We start from the raw sequence: 21,095 nt of genomic DNA, 5'->3' as shown, positions 1-21,095 counted from the left end.
TTAGGTTTCATATTTTGAAATTTATTTGGATAAGATAAGGGACCTATTAGATGGTAAGCTAAATTCTTACTCCGTGATTTTTTTTTTAAGGGCCGCACCTGTGGCATATGGAGGTTCCCAGACTAGGGGTCGAATGGGAGCTATAACCGCTGGCCTACACCAGAGCCACAGCAATGCCAGATCTGAGATCATTTTTAAATACTGCATGTTACCTTTTTTAGTAGTAAATGTGAGGCCATTTCTTAGTAACCTATATGACTTAACTTACAGGAAACATTTAAACATACTTCTGTTAGGAGTTCCAACTGTGACACAGTGGCTTAAGGGTCCCACTGTAGCAGCTTGGTTTCTGCAGAGGTGGGGATTTGATCCCTAGCCCTGGCACAGTGGGTTAAAGGACCCAGTGTTGCTGCCGCAGCTGCAGCTCAGATTCAATTCCTGGCTGGGAGCTTCCATATGCTACGGGTATGGCCATAAAGTGGAAAAAATAAAATAAAAATGCTTTTTTTAGAGTTTTAATTGAATGCTTTTGACACATAAAATAGGTTTTGGGTTTTTTTGTTTCTTTGCTTTTTAGGGCCTCACCCGTGGCATATGGAGATTCCCAGGCTAGGGGTCTAATTGGAGCTACAGCTGTCAGCCTACGCCACAACCACAGCAGCATGAGGTCCGAGCCACGTCTGCGACTTACACCACAGCTCACTCCAGTGCTGGATCCTTAACCCACTGAGCAGGCTAGGGATCGAACCCGCAACCTCATGGTTCCTAGTCAGTTGCGTTTCCTCTGCGCCATGGCAGGAACTCCTAGAATACCTGAAAGCATATATTTATGAGTGTTTCTTAGTAATTAGAGCATTGAACTGGAGTTAGCCTGAGTCCCAGGCTCTAGTCTTCTGTCAGCTCTCAGTCAGACACAATGTCCTTGGAAACCATTGAACCACTCTGCCTTAATGTACTTATTTCTAAAATGTGGGTGGCAGAGGTTAGCCTGGACCTCTGCCACTAAAATTCTATGTTGCTGCATTGGTTTCTATTTAAATCTCCTACTATTCCTACTATTTCTATAGGTCTGCTTTAATAGTGATATTTTCATACTTTTACAGTTTACATTTTGTAAACTTAAGAGAAACAATTGAAATAAGTATTTCACGGTGTTAGAGTTTAGAAAAATTTTGTTAATGTTTATTTATCTATTTCAGTTTCAAAGACCAATCTTTCAGTTCATGAAGATAAAAATCGAGTTCCCTATGTGAAGGTACTTATAATACAGAATGTTTAGAAAAGCTCTACAGTAACATTTTTTTAAGGATGTTGACCTACTTTAAAAATTCATTTTACAGGGGTGCACAGAGCGTTTTGTATGTAGTCCAGATGAAGTTATGGATACCATCGATGAAGGAAAATCCAACAGACACGTAGCAGTTACAAGTAAGTAGACTACTTATTAAGGGATTAATGCCTTAAAATAGATTTATCAAGTTGATTAATTGTAAGATTTTTCTTAGGTAAAATAATGCCTTAGAAATTATTAGTAAGAAAACTGTTTACACTTGTTTGTGTGATTTCATTGCAGATATGAATGAACATAGCTCTAGGAGTCACAGTATATTTCTTATTAATGTGAAACAAGAGAACACACAAACAGAACAAAAGCTGAGTGGAAAACTTTATCTGGTCGATTTAGCTGGTAGTGAAAAGGTAAATTCTTTACATTCTGATAGATATCTAAACATTTTTATAAACTTTAGCTTAAATTTAGGCTTATGACTTATTTATCGTTAAATCTTAAATATATCAAATTAGATTTGGTAGTGTTTTAAGAGAAGAGCTTATGCTAATGCTTTTTTCATTGCATGAATTGAATAATTCCTTCCAAATTACTATCATTCGGGCCGAAGTCCAGTTCAGCCAATAAGTGTTATCCTTGACTTAAGATGTATACTTTTATTGAGAATGTGTTCAACATACATCATTAAGTGTTTTAGGGAATTCTCATTGTGGCTCAGTGGAAATGAACCTGACTAGTATCTATGAGGATACAGGTTGAATCCCTGGTCCCACTGAGTGGGTTAAGGATCCTATGTTGGCATGAGCTGTAGTATAGGTCACAGATGCAGTTCAGATCTGGCATGGCTGTGGCTGTGGCTCCGATTCCACCCCTAGCCTGGGAATTTGCCTGTGCCACAGGTGTGGCCCTAAAAAAGCAAAAAAAAGAAAAAAAGAATTTTATTAAGTATTCTTTTCCTATCGATCATGGGTATCTATTTTAACCATGTTGGCATTGGGATCCCTGTGAAAACAGGGAGCTATCCACTAGTCCTTTCTGATTTGGTGCTTCTTTCTTTCTTTTGGACAATTATGTAATTATCATAGTACTATTCTGTCTGATTCTAGTTTAATGTCAGAATCAAAATAAGTTCAGATGTTTGTTGGGGCTTTTTTTTGGGCCACGCTCAAAGCATGCGAAAGTTCCTGGACCAGGAATTAAACCTGCACCACAGCAGCAACCTGAGCCACTGCAGTGACAACTCTGGATTCTTAACCTCCTGCACCACAAAAGATCTCCTCAGATGTTTTAATACTGACCTATGTGACCATTTTGCTGTTCTGCTAATTTGTTGTTTCTTCTGATTAGAATGACATACCTGCACTCCCTTCTATGAATAAGTCTTTACATCCTTCAAAGCCTGTCTCTAATTTTGCAAATAATGAGAGGCCATTTCTTCAGCCATCATTGCTAACATAGTATTTTGTAATTTTTAATGCACGTGTTTTACAGTTTTTAAATAAAAGCAAGTTTGCCTATAAAATGTATGTAAGTGTAGTCTTTTTTTAACAATTACAGCATCAACATTATGTTTTAGTAATTTTTTTTTGAAGTTTCCCTTTTCCAGTGTGGCAAAGGGCATTAACAAATTAATAAACTACAAATACACATGTGAATTGGCTAATTTCTAGAGTACACCTAGAAATTAACCAGATAAAATTTGGTTCTCTCCTTAATCCCATTTTTGTCATGCAGTTGATTATTTGACCACGTTCTCAGAAATCCTCAAGAAATAAGGATATAACAGTTGAAGTAAATGCTTGGCAAATGGAATCTTGAAGCTTTTTTTCCCTTTTCTTTTTTACTGGTTATGATGACCTGAATTTTTGAGAAAATTCAAAGAAAATCATCTTAGACTTGTAATTTTGTTTCATTCTTTTGAAATCTTACATATAGGTTAGTAAAACTGGAGCTGAAGGTGCTGTGCTGGATGAAGCTAAGAATATCAACAAGTCCCTTTCTGCTCTCGGCAATGTCATTTCTGCTCTGGCTGAGGGTAGTGTGAGTATGCTTGTTTTCTATTTCCTTGTCGTTATCTAATGGGGAGTGACAGATTGGTACATACAGACACATGGACCTGTGAGTGAGAGATTCACCGAATCAGCATGTATGAACGAGTTGTCTTTTAGGGAATTATTTTATAGTATTAGTATGTATATCCTAGTTCCCTTCTTAATATTAAGCGTTTAAAATAAATCACTTGATAACTTATTTTAAAGTAGCATATTTCTACAACAAATTTGACTACATAGAAACCCATTGGTCTTCTTGTTTTTTTTGTTTGTTTGTTTTTGTATGTAGACCTATGTTCCATATCGAGATAGTAAAATGACAAGAATCCTTCAAGATTCGTTAGGTGGGAACTGTAGAACCACTATTGTAATTTGCTGCTCTCCATCATCATACAATGAATCTGAAACGAAATCTACACTCCTGTTTGGTCAGAGGTTTGTTGTTAAGAAAACATACAGTCTAAATGTAGAAAGGCCTTTTGTTTATTAAATCTAGGAAAGTTTCGAGTAGACATTCAATCAGTGCATACTATTAGTGTGCTAAACAACTTTTTTGAGAGATAAGGTACATTTTTTTTTTAAGCTACTTGGGTTTGAATTAAGTTTTAGTACCCATAAAAGTCAGATTTTAACTTGGGTCAAATTTTTGTGTGCATTAAAAAAAATAAACATTTGAATCAGATAATAAAGTATAGCCTGGCATGTATAATTCTGTGTTAAGCCTGTTGACATGTGTGACCTGTGCAGATGATGAGATAAGCATATGTGAGATGGTTAGCGTAGGAAAATTAATAATGATGACCGTGTATTTGACTATAAATGATAATTGCTTTTCCTAATTCAGCCTTACAAATGGATTGGGAAAATAGGGGCCCATATTTTCTCATCTTCATCAGGTTGTTGTTGTTTTTGGTTTTTTTTTAAGCTCTTCATAGATATTGGGACCGACGAAATTTATTTGGGTTGTAAATAAGCACCATACTAATCATAGCTTTTAGTATTTAGTCAAAGAGATAACTGGGTGAGAATAAGTTAAATTAGCTATATATACGTATATTACAAAGATATGGATATCATAATTAATGTCAGTCACATTCTTTTTTACCCCCAACTACTTCTCTTAGGGCCAAAACAATTAAGAACACAGTTTGTGTCAATGTAGAGTTAACTGCAGAACAGTGGAAAAAGAAGTATGAAAGAGAAAAAGAAAAAAACAAGACCTTGCGGAACACCATTCAGTGGCTTGAAAATGAACTCAACCGATGGCGTAATGGTAATAACCTGTGGATTTGTCATTCTGTGTTTGTTGAATACAGATTTAGAGCTCTTTTATAAATTTGAGACTCTAATAAAAACAATAACAAAGCATATCTATTTTCACTTTTTAAAAGGAATTAGGGATCATCAAATAAAAATGAATAAAATCTTTTTTTAACTCAGTGAACTTTATTACATTAATAGTTGTACAACAATCATCACAACCCAGTTTTATATCATTTCCATCCCAAACCTCCAGCCCATCACCCCCATCCCACACCAAGTCTCTTTTGGAGGTTTTCAGAGTTGGTGAGTCAGTATCTGTTGTGCAAAGAAGTTCATTGTATCCTTTTTTTTAGATTCTACATATAAGTGATAGCATGTGACGTTAACGTCTCACTGTCTACTTCACTTAGCATGATAATTTTTAGGTACAACAAAAAAGCATATCTTTTATATTAAATTCTAATTCTACCTAAAATAGTAAATAGAGATGCAAAAGGCAAACTAAGTAGCTATAGAAGTCTTCAAGATGGCAAGGTGCTTAGCTTAGGGTGGAAACAGTTAAAATCACAAGATTTGATGAGTGGCTTTAAAAGATAGGAAAGAGTCAAAGATAATTCCAACTTTTCAGATCTCAAGGACTAAGCAGGTGAAGTTGGTAAGAGCTGCTGAAATTGAGTAAAATTCAAATTAGTTTTAGGCAGGTGGGTTTTATGAACCCACCATTCTGTTGTCTTATTTTAGGAGAGACAGTGCCTATTGATGAACAGTTTGACAAAGAGAAAGCCAACTTGGAAGCATTTGCGGTGGATAAGGATATTACTATTAGCAATGATAAGCCAGCAGCCACTATTGGAGTTACTGGAAATTTTACTGATGCTGAAAGAAGAAAGTGTGAAGAAGAAATTGCTAAATTGTACAAACAGCTTGATGACAAGGTAGGTATTAATTTATGTTCTATTTTGTTTAGAACATTATTGAAACAGGTCTTTTTCTGAATTCAGTGTTATAGGTCCTTGTGACATATACATCCTTTTTTGTTTTTGTTTTTTAGGGCCACACTCTAGCATATGGAAGTTCCCAGGATCAGGGCCTACAGCTGCTGGCCTGTACCATAGCCACAGCAACACCAGATCTGAGCCGTGTCTGCAACCTACACCACAGCTCAGGGCAACACCATATCCTCAACCCACTGAGTGAGGCCAGGGAGCGAACCGACAACCTCATGGTTCCTAGTCGGATTTGTTTCTGCTGTGCCACAATGGGAACTCCACAACTTCTGTTTCTATGTAGAAACTGTGTAGGAGGTGTATCTTTTTTCCCCTTCGAGCTAAAAAAAACCCTCAGAAGGAAATTTGGCATTGGCTCTTTGGAGAGCCTTAATGAAATGATCTCTTAGAATCAGGAATCACTGGGCTCTAATAATAAAAATGATGCCGGAGATAAAAGGGAATAGGGTAGAGTGGAAATAATTTCTTTTGTTTTGACTGTATCAGTAGTGTGAAAAATAATTGTGAACCAAATAGGATGGGAAAAACACCAGTAAAGAGACTAGAAGAAAATAGTTCTGGTTTTGTTTTTATGTTGTTGGGTGATATTTTTATTTTATTTTATTTTATTTTATTTTATTTTATTTTATTTTTACTTTTTAGGACTGCACCCCCAGCATATGGAAGTTCCCAGGCTAGGGGTCGAATCAGAGCTGCAGTTGACGGCCTACACCACAGCCACAGCAACACCAGATCCCCAACCCACTAAGCAAGGCCGGAGATGGAGCCCACATCCTCATAGCTATTGGTTGGATTCATTTCCACTGAGCCATGATGGGAACTCCCTATAATGTATTTTAAACAGAGGTGGTAGGTATCTTTGAAGTGGCTACATGGCTTTATTTTTAATGTTTAATAGCTGTAAACATATTTATTATTTTTTAAGATTTAAAGTATTTAGTGAGTAGCTTTCATAAGCATAAGCTTTTTTCTTATTGCATAAATGTTCCAATTATTGATAACTGAAAGAAATTCTATCTGTTCTAACATCTTCCTAAGATAAGAGATTGGAATAAGCTATGTTGATTTGGAGAAAGAAAACTTTGAAATATTTTTTGGGGGTAATAGTAATTTGAAATTTGTGTTAGGAAGCAGTGGATCCAAAGAATGGATTGTGAGCTGCTTTGTTAATTTATTACTAAAAATTCTAGGATGAAGAAATTAATCAACAGAGTCAATTGGTAGAGAAACTGAAGACCCAAATGTTGGATCAGGAGGAGGTAATTGAATACCTTTCATACTGCTTCCAGAAAAGTTTTATAGCTTTTATAGCTTGTCATCATCAGTTAAGCATAAAAGGTGAAGTAATCTACAGAGCTCAGAATATACTAGAATATATTTTAAATGTTTTGAATATGGCCATGCTTCACTGTGGGTGTCCTGTGAGATAGATACATCATGCAGGCCAAAACAAAGATTGATTTTCACTTAAGATTTTTGGGGGTTTTGGGTTTTGTTTTAGGTTTGAGTTCTGTCTAACCAGAGGGGTGGGGATAATTTTTTTTAGTATTGTTTAATATACATCTACTGGGCTTTTTAACTCTGTCTTCTGTTCTTGAAGTGCTGTTTTGTCTTATTCTCCATAAAATGTTTCTGAGTTTTTTTGGAAAGACACTGAGCTGTTGTGACCTTAGTGTCCCCCTGCCTTTATGAAAACCATTTCCATATGGAAATGAGGGAAGGAATATAAAAAACACTGAAATACAGATACATGTTCAGGAATTATTAAAGGAAATACTGATTTCTGAGTCACATTGGCTTTGTTTATAATTTCGTAATTTATAAGTTGGGGTATGACTTTTATCATGGAAATGAGAATGTCATTAAATAAGACCATTTTTTACTCCACCATTTCTACCTTCATCTAACCTGTCATTTTTCATCTTAGTTCTTTTAAGTTCCTTCTCTAGTTTGTCATTTTTTTTTTTTTTTTTTTTTTCTTTTTTGGCCGCCTTTTGGCATGTAGAATTCCCAGGCAGGGATCACATCAGAGCCATAGCTGTGACCTAAGGACAGCTGAAACAATGCTGGATCCTTAACACACTGTGCAGGCTGGAGGTCAAACCTGTGCCCCTCCTGCTCCCAAGACGTTGCTGATCCCATTACACCACAGTGACAACTTCTGGTTTGTCACTTTAGACCCTCATTTTATCTCACTTGGCACAATGAGGGATAATTGAAGAGTAGTCCTTTGTTATACTTATTTCAACTCTAGCATTTTTTCTCAAAGGGGCACTAGTAACAGTTGTGTAATTCTTCTTTTGTATTGTTCTGTCCTGTGCATTACAGGACACTTAGCATCCCTGGCTCCCACTTCTAAGTACCAGTAGCATTCTGCCCCATTAGAAATAGTCCTGCACATTTCCATGTGCCCCAGCCTAAAAGCCACTGGCCCTGGACAATTGCGGTATCCTCCTAACTAGTCTCTTGGCTTCTTTCAGTTCAAATTTTATTTGCTGATAACATGTATTCCTAAGGCATAGGTCAGATGCCACCCTCTATTGCCAAAGAAAATCTAAACTTTTAAGCATATCTTCTAAACAGCTGCTGATTTCTTTTTCTGTGTACACTATTAGGAGCCTAGCATGCCTTTTTCTTGCTGTTACATTAGTTTGAACATGACAAAAATCTTCCTATCCTAACCACCTTCTCTATGAATACCTGTCCAGAAATACTCCCCTTTTCCTATTCTACCAAACACTTGGTTGTGTCCTATTTCCTGTATGGCTCGTATTGTACTTATTTATGTACCTGTCTTTATTCTACTAGATTCTTCAAAGGCAAAGTCTTTGATTTCCTTTCCATCTCCCCCAGTGTCTAGCACAGAGCGCACATAGTAGTTATTCAGTAAATCGGTTGAATGAATAAAAGTTACCATGCATAATAAACATCCACATTTCATTCCTATTGTGGGTAGCAAATGGTTAGGCAAATAGTTTGTTTTTGTTTTTTTAATTTTTAAAAACCTGTATACTCAATGTACTTTGGGTCGAATTCGGTATTTTTATGTATCTCTCTGTATAGCTTCTGGCATCTACCAGAAGGGATCAAGATAATATGCAGGCTGAGCTGAATCGCCTTCAGGCAGAAAACGATGCCTCTAAAGAAGAAGTAAAAGAAGTTTTACAAGCCTTAGAAGAACTTGCTGTCAACTATGATCAGAAGTCTCAGGAAGTTGAAGACAAAACTAAGGAATATGAGTTACTTAGTGATGAACTGAATCAGAAATCGGTAGGAAATGGTTTTCTTTCTTAATACTTTAGTATAGGTTTGGTTTTTTGGTTTGTTTTGTTTTTAGTACACATGTTCTGAATTTGAAAAGTTACCTAAGAACTTATTTCTGTATAAACTCAAGACTGATAATATCAATTCTAGAGGAACTCAAGTGTCCACTTTACTTCCTCCCATATATGAAGGCTTCAAGGTGAAGGAGGAGGAGGGTTATCTTTTTCGTTTCTAAAGGTCTATTAGTATGTAATTAAAATGCTATTTTTAAACATATTTGCTGTTCTGATTATTCTACTGTTAAGGAGAAAAGTAAAACTACAAATTAATAAATGTGCACATAAAAATAAAATAGCAGGATATGTAACTTCATATAACATAAAATTTTGTTCACTTGGCACTTCCACCACCTGAAACAGTGCCTACTACATGGATCTTCTTATCATTCTCCAGGGGATGAGGATTTTGTTACTATCGCTGTCTTAACAGGAGTTACTGCCCTTCAAGGCGATGCCAGAAATAGGATGTTATTATGATTGCTGTTGCAGTATTTTGAGCATCACCGTGGATGAGCTCTCTTTTTCTTAAAGTTTTCTTGTGGTTAATGCTAGCTTCTTGTTTAAAAATCACATTTAGAGTTGGACACAGGATCAATACTTACTACCCATGCTTACCACTTACCTCACTGTCCCTGTTCAACTATCTAAAAGAAAGCAGTCAACACTGTGAAATAGTTTTTTTGGGGGGTGGGGGGGAGGCCATGCCTGTGGCATGTGGAAATTCCTAGGCCAGGGATTGAACATGCACCACAGCGACCCAAGTCACAGCAGGGACAACGTCAGATCCTTAACCTGCTGCACCACAAAAGAATTCCTGAAAAGGCATTTTTAAAAGGCTTCCTTCCCCTGGAGAAGGTCCTTTTCCCTTATAATTTCCAAAGTTACACTTAGCTTGAAGTTAACAATTTAATACCGTGGAGGTCAAGACACTTTATAACTCTTACTGAGTTGTATTATTAGCAAATCTGATTACTTTTTGGAGGAACAATAGGAGCTTCTTATAACTCTGTGAACTATAGGTTGGTCCTTGGTCACTGATTTCACTCTCTAAAAGAGAGTTGTGTTTGTGTCCCAGCTGTGAAGCAGAAACTTAACAGCATTGTATGGTAAGGAGTTAGAATTCCCTAGAGTGTTCTGCATCTCTTTTTATGCTTACAATATTGCTGTTTAGTTGTCAGAGAAAATGTCTGGGACTTTAGACATGGTATTTTATTATAGATCAAACTGGATGAACACAAACACATACTCTACTGATACTGAGACTCTTAGGAAATGACCACAAGAAATGAGCAGCTGAAACAATGGTATCGTCACTGAAAGATACTGACTAAAAGTCAAATAAGTCACAATAAAATTGCAATATCTGATCTGCGATATAATGAATGGATAGTTTTAAAGTGGCCAGATTCAGTTGGGTTTTCAAAATTGTGGTCCCTTTGTTGCTGGCAGCCAGCTATTATTTTAAATTTATAATTATAGTAATTAAACTAATGCTACTTCATCACTATCTCCTGAATAATTGTTTTGCCATATTACAAAAGTGCCAGTAATTATCAGGTGGGTTCCTTTCAGAAACTAAGTAATATATAAAAAGCAGATAAAGGGGCATTCCCATGGTGGCTCAGTAGAAATGAATCTTACCAGTATCCATGAGGACACAGGTTCAATCCCTGGCCTCGCTCAGTAGGATAAGGATCGCACATTGCTGTGGCTGTGGTGTATGTATGCTGGTCGCTTACAGCTCCAATTTGACCCTTAGCCTGGGAACTTTCATATGCCATGGATATGGCCCCAAAAAGACCAAAAAAAAAAGAGCAGATAACACATACCAGCCATCTAGATCTAGAAAACATCGATTCCATCCCAACGTTTATTTTCTCAGACTCAGTTTCCAAAAACATACCATGCTATAAATCTGGTTAATTTGGAGTTTCCCATTTCTAGATAGAAAACATTACCCAGTATCAAAAATTAGTGAAATAATTGAGTATAACATAGCTACGTTACATGGTCTCTTAGTTTGAGTTGGGAGCTATCCCAAAACCCAGTAGAGAATTCAAGAAAATGAAAACAAAAAATAATGGTTTTGTGAGTACTAGGTGAAAACTTGAAATACCTGTCAGTATTTGAATTGATCTTTCATTTAATAGACTTAACTGTACCTTTTGTTTTTGGTTCTCCTAGGCAACTTTAGCAAGTATAGATGCTGAGCTTCAGAAACTTAAGGAAATGACCAACCACCAGAAAAAACGAGCAGCTGAGATGATGGCATCTTTACTAAAAGACCTAGCAGAAATAGGAATTGCTGTAGGAAATAATGACGTCAAGGTAAATATAACCATCAAATATTAAGCATAGTTATCTGTACATAGCTCGTACCTTTATTTTTTCAAAGTCCTTTTCATACTCATTATCTCCTCACAACAGCTGTTTGTAGTAACTGAAACTAACTTCATTTTAAATAGATGAGGATCAAGAGGGAGAAAAAGGGATGCTCGAGGAGACATGCTCAGTGATAGCATTTATTTGGACCCCATGTTTTGTATTTTTCCTCTATATAAATAAAGGTTGTGCACTTAGAAATTACGTTAATAAACTACCGTACAGGGAGTATGTATTTAAACAAAAGTGAAGTTTTACTCAAGGAGCAAACTAAAACACTAAGCCTTTGGTTGCTTTAAATGTTTAAAAAGATTAAAAGTGAGCACTGCTAAATCTCTTTTATATTTTGAATAATTTCAAACATCCAACAGCAAAGACAACGATATCATGAACTTTAGCAGTTATTAAAATTTTGCCATACTTACTTTTTCTTTCTGAATAAATCTTTTTTTTCAGGTTGCTAATAATTGATCATGTTAGCACTAGCATATGGTAAAAGAAAGTTTTGTGACCTGATATGGTTTTTTTTCCTGTATATGCCAACTATTTTTATTAGGAAAATTTTTTTTTTTTTTTTTTTTTGTCTTTTGTTGTTGTTGCTATTTCTTGGGCCGCTCCCGCGGCATATGGAGGTTCCCAGGCTAGGGGTTGAATCGGAGCTGTAGCCACCGGCCTACGCCAGAGCCACAGCAACGCGGGATCCGAGCCGCGTCTGCAACCTACACCACAGCTCACGGCAACGCCGGATCGTTAACCCACTGAGCAAGGGCAGGGACCGAACCCGCAACCTCATGGTTCCTAGTCGGATTCGTTAACCACTGCGCCACGACGGGAACTCCTGGAAAATTTTTTTTTTTAACATATAGTGAAGTTGAAAGATTTCTTTCAATGAATATGTGTTTACCACTATCTCTACCACTAACATTTTACCCTGTGTTTACGTGACTGTTGTCCTTTCTAACCACTCAGTTCTTCCATTTGTTTTTGGCACATTTCAAAGTAAATTGCTTTGCTACTTCCATTGACTAGAGTTTAATGTTTGTTTATATAAGTGAAGTATAGTTGATTCATAATACTATGTTTCAGGTACAGTGCAGCAATTCAGTTTTATATATATATTTTCTGATTCTTTCCCTTATAGATGACTACAAAATAAGGAATGTAGTTCCTATGCTATACAGTAGGTCTTTGTTATTTATCTATTTTATATATAGTAGTTAATCCTAACCTCCTAATTTAGCCCTCCCTCCACCTCAGACCAAAAAAGCAAATAAAATTTTATTTTTACTAAAGTCTAATTATAGTAACAAAGAGGACAGTCTTATACTCGGGTTTATACTGAGAGCCTTTTTTTTTTTTTTTTGGTCTTTCTATGGCCGCAGCTGTAGCATATGGAGGTTCCCAGGCTGGGGGTCAAATTGAAGCTGTAGCCGTTGGCCTAGATGCCAGATCTGAGCTGAGTCTGCGGCAGTGCACCGCAGCTCATGGCAATTCAAGATCCTTAACCCACTGAGCAAGGCCAGAGATCAAACCTGCGTCCTCATGGATGCCAGTCAGATCTGTTTCCACTGGGCCACGATGGGGACTACTGTATTGAGAGCCTTCTAAGAAGCCCAGTTTAACAGGAGTTGGAAATGAAATAAAAGTGTTCAATTGGAACACACATTCCTTTTATTAGTTATTATTTAAAACCTGCTGATGGAGTTCCCATCGTGGCGCAGTGGTTAACGAATCCGACTAGGAACCATGAGGTTGCAGGTTCGGTCCCTGCCCTTGCTCAGTGGGTTAACGATCTGGCCTTGCCGTGAGCTGTGGTGTAGGTTGCAGACGCGGCTTGGATCCCGCGTTGCTGTGGCTCTGGTGTAGGCCGGTGGCTACAGCTCCGATTGGACCCCTAGCCTGGGAACCTCCATATGCCGAGGGAGCGGCCCAAGAAATAGCAACAACAACAACAACAACAAAAGACAAAAAAAAAAAAAAAAAAAAGAAAGAAAGAAAAAAAAAAAACCTGCTGTTTATTGGTGGAGGCAAGGATTCATTCTCATATCATGTCATTTCTTAATGCTTGCTGCCGCATTGAAGCAGAGGAAGGTGGTGGTGACTTGGCTTGCTCCCTTTTCACCATCAGTCTGGATATCCTGCCCTGTTCTGTTTGTGGTAAAGTGATGCGAGATTGGTAGAGCTGGATGAGAATTTTCAGGGACGAAAAAGTCTATTTATTTCATGTTACTGAGCACTAGAAAGATGTTATTCAAAATTTGCTTTGTACATTTGTGACTTGTTTTTAGAAAAATGTTTCCCATTTCATGTTGAGATAATCTTAAGTGAAAAAAATGCTAAAGATAGAAAAAATGAAGATTATGAATGGCTTATGGTTTTTGTTTTGTTTTGTCTTTTTGCCATTTCTTGGGCCACTCCTGCGGTATATGGAGGTTCCCAGGCTAGGGGTCTAATCGGAGTTGTTGCTGCCAGCCTACGCCACAGCCACAGCAAAGCAGGATCCGAGCCACATCTGCAACCTACACCCACAGCTCACGGCAATGCCAGATCCTTAACCCACTGAGCAAGGCCAGGGATCGAACCCGCAACCTCATGGTTCCTAGTTGAATTCGTTAATCACTGAGCCACGACGGGAACTCCCCGATTAGGAATGGCTTATGTTTTAGTGGCAGAGCCAGTGATAATAGTACGGTTCCCTGACATCTAGGTTGCCTTTATCACTAAACTATTCCAGTATTTTGAAAACAAGTCAGCCTTGCAAATAAGTTCTTTAAAATAGAGAGAAAAAGATCCTCTACTTGTATTGTTTTTATTTATTTATTTACTCTTTTGTCTTTTTTAGGGCCCCATTTGTGGCACATGTAGGGTCCCAGGCTAGGCGTCGAATCAAAGCTGTAGCTGCCAGCACCTCAGCCACAGCAATGCCAGATCATTAACCCAGTGAGTGAGGTCAGGGATAGAATCCACATCCTCATGGATGCTAGTCGGGTTCCTTAACCTTTGAGTTACAATGGGAACTCCTGTTTTATGTTTTTTACATTACAGTTCACTCTTTGTGTTGTACAGTTCTGTGGGTTTTGATGAATACATGATATAGATCCACCATTACAGTACATAAAATAGTTTCACTGTCCTAACAAGTTGTTTGAGTTTTATCTATTCATCCCTCTTCCTTGAACTGCTAGCAAACATTGATCTTTTATCTATACTTATGCCATTTCCAAAATGTCGTATAATTGGAATCATATAGTGTTAGTTTTCTCCAAGGACTTTTTAAAAAACTTGTTTTCTTGGCATTCCTCTTGTGGCACAGTGGAAACAAAACTGACTGGTATCCATGAGGAGGTGAGTTCAATCCCTGGACTCGCTCATGATGTTGCTGTGAGCTGTGGTATAGGCCAGCAGCTATAGCTCCAATTTGACCCCTAGCATGGGAACTTCCATATGCCACAGGTGCATCCCTAAAAAGCAAACAAAAAATTTTTATTTTTATTTTTTTAATTGAAGTATAGTTGACTTGGAGTTCCTGTTTTTGGCGTAGCAGAAATGAATCCAATTAGGAACCAGGAGGTTGCAGGTTTGATCCCTGGCCTCGCTCAGTGGGTTAAGGATCCAGTGTTGCCGTGAGCTGTGGTGCAGGCAGGCAGCTGTAGCTCTGATTGGACCCCCAGCCTGGGAACCTCCATATCTGAGGGTATGGCCCTAAAAGGCAAAAAAAAAAAAAGAAGTAGTAGTATAGTTGACTTACTACAATGTTAATTTCTGCTGTACATCAGAGTGACTCAATTATACACTTTTTTTTAAATATTCTTTTCCATTATTTAATATTATTTTCCATTTCAAACTGACTTCTTCTACTTAGCAGAGTGCATTTAAGGCTTCTCCATGTCTTCCCATGGCCTGATAGCTCAATTCTTTTTTGTGATAATATATGTATCTATATATAGGCCACCTTGGTTACTATTTTTTTGATGTTGTTGTTTTACTGTTTTGCTTTTTGCTTTTTGGGGGGCCACACCCTCGGCATATGGAGCTTCCTGGCCTAGAGGTCCAGTCAGAGCTCTAATTGCCAGCCAGCCACAGCAATGCTAGATCCCAGCCAAGTCTGCAACCTACACCACAGCTCGTGGCAACACTGGATCCTTAGCCCACTGAGTGAGGCCAAAGATGAAACCCTCAACCTATGGTTCCTATTCAGATTTGTTTCCATTGCACCATGACAGGAACTTCCACCTTGGTTAATTCTAATTTAAAGCTGCTGTAAACATACATGTGCAGGTTTTTCTGAGGACACGTTTCTAATTCAATGGGTTAAAATACTTGGGAGCATGATTGTTAAATCATACTTTAAGACTATGTTAACTTATGGAGTGCCCATTGTGGCACAGCAGAAAGGGATCTGACTAGGAGCCATGAGGTTTCAAGTTCGATCCCTGGCCTCGCTCAGTGGTTAAAGATCTGGTGTTGCCATGAGCCTGTGGTATAGGTCGCAGATGCAGCTCGGATCTCGTGTAGCTCTGGCTGTGGTATGGGCCCACAGCTGTAGCTCCAGTTAGACCCCCAAGCCTAGGAACCCCCATATGTCGCGGGTGTTGCCCTAAAAAGACAAAAGACCAAAAAAAGAAAAAAAGACTATGTTAACTTTTTTTTCTGGATTTTCAGGGCCGCACCCACGGCATTTGGAGGTTCCCAGGCTATGAGTCCAATCAGAGCAATAGCCGCCGGCCTACACCACAGCCACAGTAATGTGGGATCCGAGCCGCATCTGCGACCTATACCACAGCTCACAGCAATGCCAGATCCTTAACCCACTGAGCGAGGCCAGGGATGAGGGATCGAACCTGCCACCTCCTGGTTCCTAGTTGTATTCGCTTCCGCTTTACCACGACGGGAACTCCTTAACTTTGTGATTTTTAAGAGTTGCCTTTGTGTGTTTTGGATAATAATCCTTTTTTAGATATATTTTTCAAATCTTTCTTCCAATCTTGACTTTTCATCTTTTTAAGTGTCTTTTACAGAGCAGAAGTTTTTTATTTTAACAGAGTCCAACTACCAATTTTTTATTTCCTAGACTGTTGTTTTGGTGTTATATCTAAAAACTTATCTCCAGGGAGTTCCCGTCGTGGCTCAGTGGTTAACGAATCCGACTAGGAACCATGAGGTTGCGGGTTCGGTCCCTGCCCTTGCTCAGTGGGTTAACGATCCGGCGTTGCCGTGAGCTGTGGTGTAGGTTGCAGACGCGGCTCGGATCCCGCGTTGCTGTGGCTCTGGCGTAGGCCGGTGGCTACAGCTCCGATTCGACCCCTAGCCTGGGAACCTCCATATGCTGCGGGAGCGGTCCAAGAAATAGCAACAACAACAACAAAAAAGACAAAAAGACAAAAGACAAAAAAAATAAAATAAAATAAAATAAAAACTTATCTCCAGACCCAAGGTCATCTAGATTTTCTCCTGTGTTATCTTACATAAGTTTTGGTTTTGTATTTATATTTAGGTCTGTGATCCATTTGAAGTTAATTTTTCTGAAAGGGATTTACATGTGGATGACTAGTTTTTCCAGAATAATTTATTGAAAAGATTATCCTTTTCCCTTTGAATTTTCTTTGTCCTTTTGTCAGAGATTAACTGTTCTTTCACCAATACTACACCATCTTGGGTAGTGTCAGTCTTCTGACTTTGTTGTTTTTTAGTATTATGTTGACCTTTTGCCTTTCCGTTTAAACTTTAGAATCAGTTTGTCAGTATCTACAACATAACTTGCAGGCATTTTGATTTAAGATTATATTAGATTTATAAATCGGGTTGGGAAGGACTGACATCTATTTTTTTTTTTTTTTTTTTTGCTTTTTAGGGCTGCACCCTTGGCATATGGAAGTTCCCAGGCTATGGGTCGAATCAGAGCTACAGCTGCAAGCCTACACCACAGCTACAGTAACTCAGAATCTGAGCCGAGTCTCCAACCTACACAACAGCAACGCTGGATCCTTAACCCATTGAGCGAGGCCAGGGATCAAACCTGTATCCTCATGGATCCTAGTCGGGTTTGTTAACCGCTGAGCCACAAAGGGAACTCCCAGCACTGGTATCTTAATCTTATGTCTTCTATCCATGAATATGGAATATCTCCGATATATTTAGTTCTTTGATTTCTTTTACCATCTGGATCTCACACATCTTATGTTTACACCTTAGTATTTTTTCTTTCAAGTGTAATGTGAATGACATTCAAAAGATTTTTAATTTCATGTTCTCTTTTTCATTGCTGGTAAACAGGAAAGTGATTGATTTCTATAAAATTTAATCTTGTATTCTACAGGTTACTAAAATGGCTTATTAGTTCCAGGAATTTTTCTTCAAACAACTAAAGACAGTTTTATTTGTTCCTTCCCAAGCTCCTTATTTTTGACACTGAATATCTTACTAAAGCTTTATAATGAAGGTTACTAGGGCATGTACTGACCACACTTCCTCCTCAGTGAATTTAGAAGTCATCCTTTCCCTGCCATCTAAACATCATTATTTTTGAAGTTTTAAACTGGTTATGATTAGCAGTGAATTTACTGAAGAGGGCCTTTAAAGAAGAAATCTGAAAATTGAAAGAGACAGTTCATTAATTTTGTTTGTTTTTATGTTGACTTCTTTTTTCTTTGTAAGCGTGTATTAAGTTTAGAAAGTAAGGAAGGCAAACATTAAGCTCTGCTTTGCTCACCCTTTATTAAAAACAATATTTAATAAAAAAAATTTCCAGACTTCCTGAAAATGTTGAGTAATATTAAAAAGTACTTAATTTTAAGTTTCACACTCTGATTGGGTAAAAAACAACTAGACATTGTTGTCTTTGCTTTTTTCTCTTTCTCACAGCAACCTGAGGGAACTGGCATGATAGATGAAGAGTTCACTGTTGCACGGCTCTACATTAGCAAAATGAAATCAGAAGTTAAAACAATGGTGAAACGTTGCAAACAGTTAGAAAGCACACAAACTGAGAGCAATAAAAAAATGGAAGAAAATGAAAAGGAGTTAGCAGCATGCCAGCTTCGGATCTCTCAAGTATGTGCTGTAAAACGGTCTTTCCTTTTCCTTTTTTTGAACAACCAGATAGAAATCTCAATATTGTAAAAGTTTTAAGGAAAACGATCTTCCATGTGTTATTTTTATTTTTATTTATTTATTTTGTCTTTTTTGCCATTTCTTGGGCCACTCTCGAGGCACATGGAGGTTCCCAGGCTAGGGGTCTAATTGGAGCTGTAGCTGCCAAGCCTACCTCAGAGCCACAGCAACTCGGGGTCCAAGCCACGTCTGCAACCTACACCCACAGCTCACAGCAATGCCGGATCCTTAACCCACTGAGCAAGACCAGGGATCGAACCCGCAACCTCATGGTTCCTAGTCGGATTTGTTAACCACTGAGCCACGATGGGAACTCCCTCCATAGGTTATTTTTGAGTAACAACGTTAAAAAGTTAATTCAGTTAGTTTTTTGCAGTATAATGACATGAAAGATTTAACTGGGCTATATTTGGTAATTATATGTTAAGTATAGAAATTTATTAGAAAGCTGTGACTGATTTGACCATTGAAGCACCCAGAAGAATTCTAGCGTAAACAAAATGCAGGCCCAGTTTTGTGGCCTTGCCAACTAAATGGATGAGTGCATTCACCGAGATAAGAATTGTAGAGGAGGGAAGAGGGTAGTAATGTTAGTTGGAGATAACAGTAAGAATATTCTCTCACGTGTCAACCTTTTAGTGCCTTGTTTTTACTAAGCATTAAAAACTCAGAAGTTCCCGTCGTGGCGCAGTGGAAATGAATTCAGCCGGGAACCATGGGGTGCAGGTTCAATCCCTGGCCTTGCTCAGTGGGTTAGGATCTGGCATTGCTGTGGCTGTGGCGTAGGCCGGTGGCTACAGCTCCGATTGGACCCTTAGGTTGGGAATCTCCATATGCCGTAGGTGCGGCTCTAAAAAGACCAAAAAAAAGAAAAAACTAAACTAAAAACTCTACAGGTGACCGTTTCATTGATTAAATTCTCTATCATTAATAAGTCTTGCCCTCGACATTTTAGGTTTAAATATCTTATTCTTAACTGTATTATGTGTTTAGATATATCCATAAAACTTGCTTTCTTTCAAATATTCTCAACAACAAAATGTGTGTGTGAGATTTTATTCCACTTCATGTCTGTGTGTTTTTCCCAAAAGCATGAAGCCAAAATCAAATCATTGACTGAATACCTTCAAAATGTGGAGCAAAAGAAAAGACAACTGGAGGAGTCTGTTGATTCTCTCAATGAGGAGCTAGTCCAGCTTCGAGCACAAGGTACTCACTTCCAGTTACTTAAGAGTTACATCCAAATTATAAATTCTTTCTTATTTAGTATAATTGTAGTAAACATACTCACACTGATAGAGAATAGTAGGAATACTGATATCTTGGAATTTAGTAAACAAATAATACATTTCAGTGTGGCTTTGAAACATATTTTTTGAAATTTTGCTTTAATATAGAAGTGGCCAGTCTAGGAATTTCTCACAAAGTTATAAAGGGGTGTGGGGGGGAGTCTCCTGACATAGGGGACTTAGACGCTGTCTCATTTTCCTACCATGTACTAACCCCTCTGTCCAGAATTAGGCAAAGAAAGTAAAGGAAACCATAATATAAACACCAAGGATATAACTAAGATTGCTAGTCACTGTGTCTTCAGCTTGGAGAGCAAGATTTACTAATTGGCATTTGAATAATTTAAAGTCAAATACTGTTGAGTTCAGTTGTGGCTCAATGGTAACGAACCCAAACTAATATCTATGAGGATGCAGGTTTGATCCCTGGCCCCACTCAGTGGCTCAATGGATTAAGGATCTGGCATAGCCATGAGCTGTGGATGTTGGTTGCAGATGCTGCTCAGATCCTGAGTCACTGTGGCTCTGGCGTAGGGCAGCAGCTGCAGCTCTGATTCAACACCTAGCCCGAGAACTTCCATATGCCACGGCATGGCCCTAAAAAAAAAGTCAAATGCTGTTAAAGAAAGAAACCTCATAAAACCCATTTGCCTTTTGATTTTGTATCAGGAATTCTAAGGCTTATTCTCTCTTCTGTTTTCTCTCCTTACCCAAACAGAGAAAGTACATGAAATGGAAAAGGAGCACTTAAATAAGGTTCAGACTGCAAATGAAGTTAAGGCAAGTTTGATATAATGTTGGATTCTAATGGGTTTAAATTCATCATTGCTAATCTTGGTTAATCTGACTGTCCTTTCCCCCTCATTGATTTTAGCAAGCTGTTGAACAGCAGATCCAAAGCCACAGAGAGACTCATCAGAAACAAATTAGTAGTTTGAGAGATGAAGTCGAGGCAAAAGAAAAACTTATTACTGATCTTCAAGAGTAAGTATACTTTCCTTTCCTCTGAGATAGTAGAAGCTAACTCGGAAAGATTGACTATTTAGACAAGAGGAAACAATGGACGGTATCTTGTTTCTAAACCTGAAACAATAATTTTTGACTTGAAAATAAAGAAACTTTGCATTTATAAGTAGAACCTCTAAGTTCCAAAGGACATTTTTGAAAGTTTTTCTTAGATCTTTTGATGTAAATATTTACTAAAAAGAAAAAAACCAGCTTCAGCCATTATTGCAAATAAACACCATTGTCTCCTCCAAATCTTTTCCTTAACTTCCTTTTAAAAAGAACTCTTAACTAAGAAAAACTTAAGTGGAAATTGGGAGTTTTAGAAGTTTTTATTTGTTTACTTGGTTGTTTTAATAGTTGTCCTAGTTTTCCAA

At 37.9% G+C, this 21,095-nt stretch overlaps 1 protein-coding gene across 3 annotated transcripts in view; it reads left to right on the top strand.

Moving 5' to 3' along the window:
* The window catches only part of KIF5B (kinesin family member 5B), a 56,397-nt gene that overhangs the window by 22,675 nt on the left and 12,627 nt on the right, over nucleotides 1-21,095 (top strand). For all 3 annotated transcript variants that reach the window (XR_002336340.2, XR_014817833.1, XM_021064805.2), the window contains exons 5-19: nucleotides 5-53; nucleotides 1,200-1,255; nucleotides 1,341-1,428; nucleotides 1,574-1,698; nucleotides 3,224-3,328; nucleotides 3,629-3,774; nucleotides 4,464-4,612; nucleotides 5,344-5,537; nucleotides 6,800-6,868; nucleotides 8,673-8,879; nucleotides 11,117-11,260; nucleotides 18,176-18,364; nucleotides 19,516-19,633; nucleotides 20,432-20,493; nucleotides 20,588-20,697. Coding sequence is in view for 1 of the 3 variants with exons in the window: in XM_021064805.2 (XP_020920464.1) it covers nucleotides 5-53; nucleotides 1,200-1,255; nucleotides 1,341-1,428; nucleotides 1,574-1,698; nucleotides 3,224-3,328; nucleotides 3,629-3,774; nucleotides 4,464-4,612; nucleotides 5,344-5,537; nucleotides 6,800-6,868; nucleotides 8,673-8,879; nucleotides 11,117-11,260; nucleotides 18,176-18,364; nucleotides 19,516-19,633; nucleotides 20,432-20,493; nucleotides 20,588-20,697 (1,811 nt within the window). In the remaining 2 variants the exon portion in view is untranslated. The remainder of the gene's footprint in view (nucleotides 1-4; nucleotides 54-1,199; nucleotides 1,256-1,340; nucleotides 1,429-1,573; nucleotides 1,699-3,223; nucleotides 3,329-3,628; nucleotides 3,775-4,463; nucleotides 4,613-5,343; nucleotides 5,538-6,799; nucleotides 6,869-8,672; nucleotides 8,880-11,116; nucleotides 11,261-18,175; nucleotides 18,365-19,515; nucleotides 19,634-20,431; nucleotides 20,494-20,587; nucleotides 20,698-21,095) is intronic.

This window comes from Sus scrofa, chromosome 10, assembly GCF_054392235.1.
Source record: "Sus scrofa isolate SSC_HxYL_T2T_F1_AM1 chromosome 10, Sscrofa_HxYL_maternal_Yorkshire_Landrace_v2.0, whole genome shotgun sequence".
Taxonomy (NCBI): Eukaryota; Metazoa; Chordata; class Mammalia; order Artiodactyla; family Suidae; genus Sus; species Sus scrofa.
This window is presented reverse-complemented; position numbering and strand designations above follow the sequence as displayed.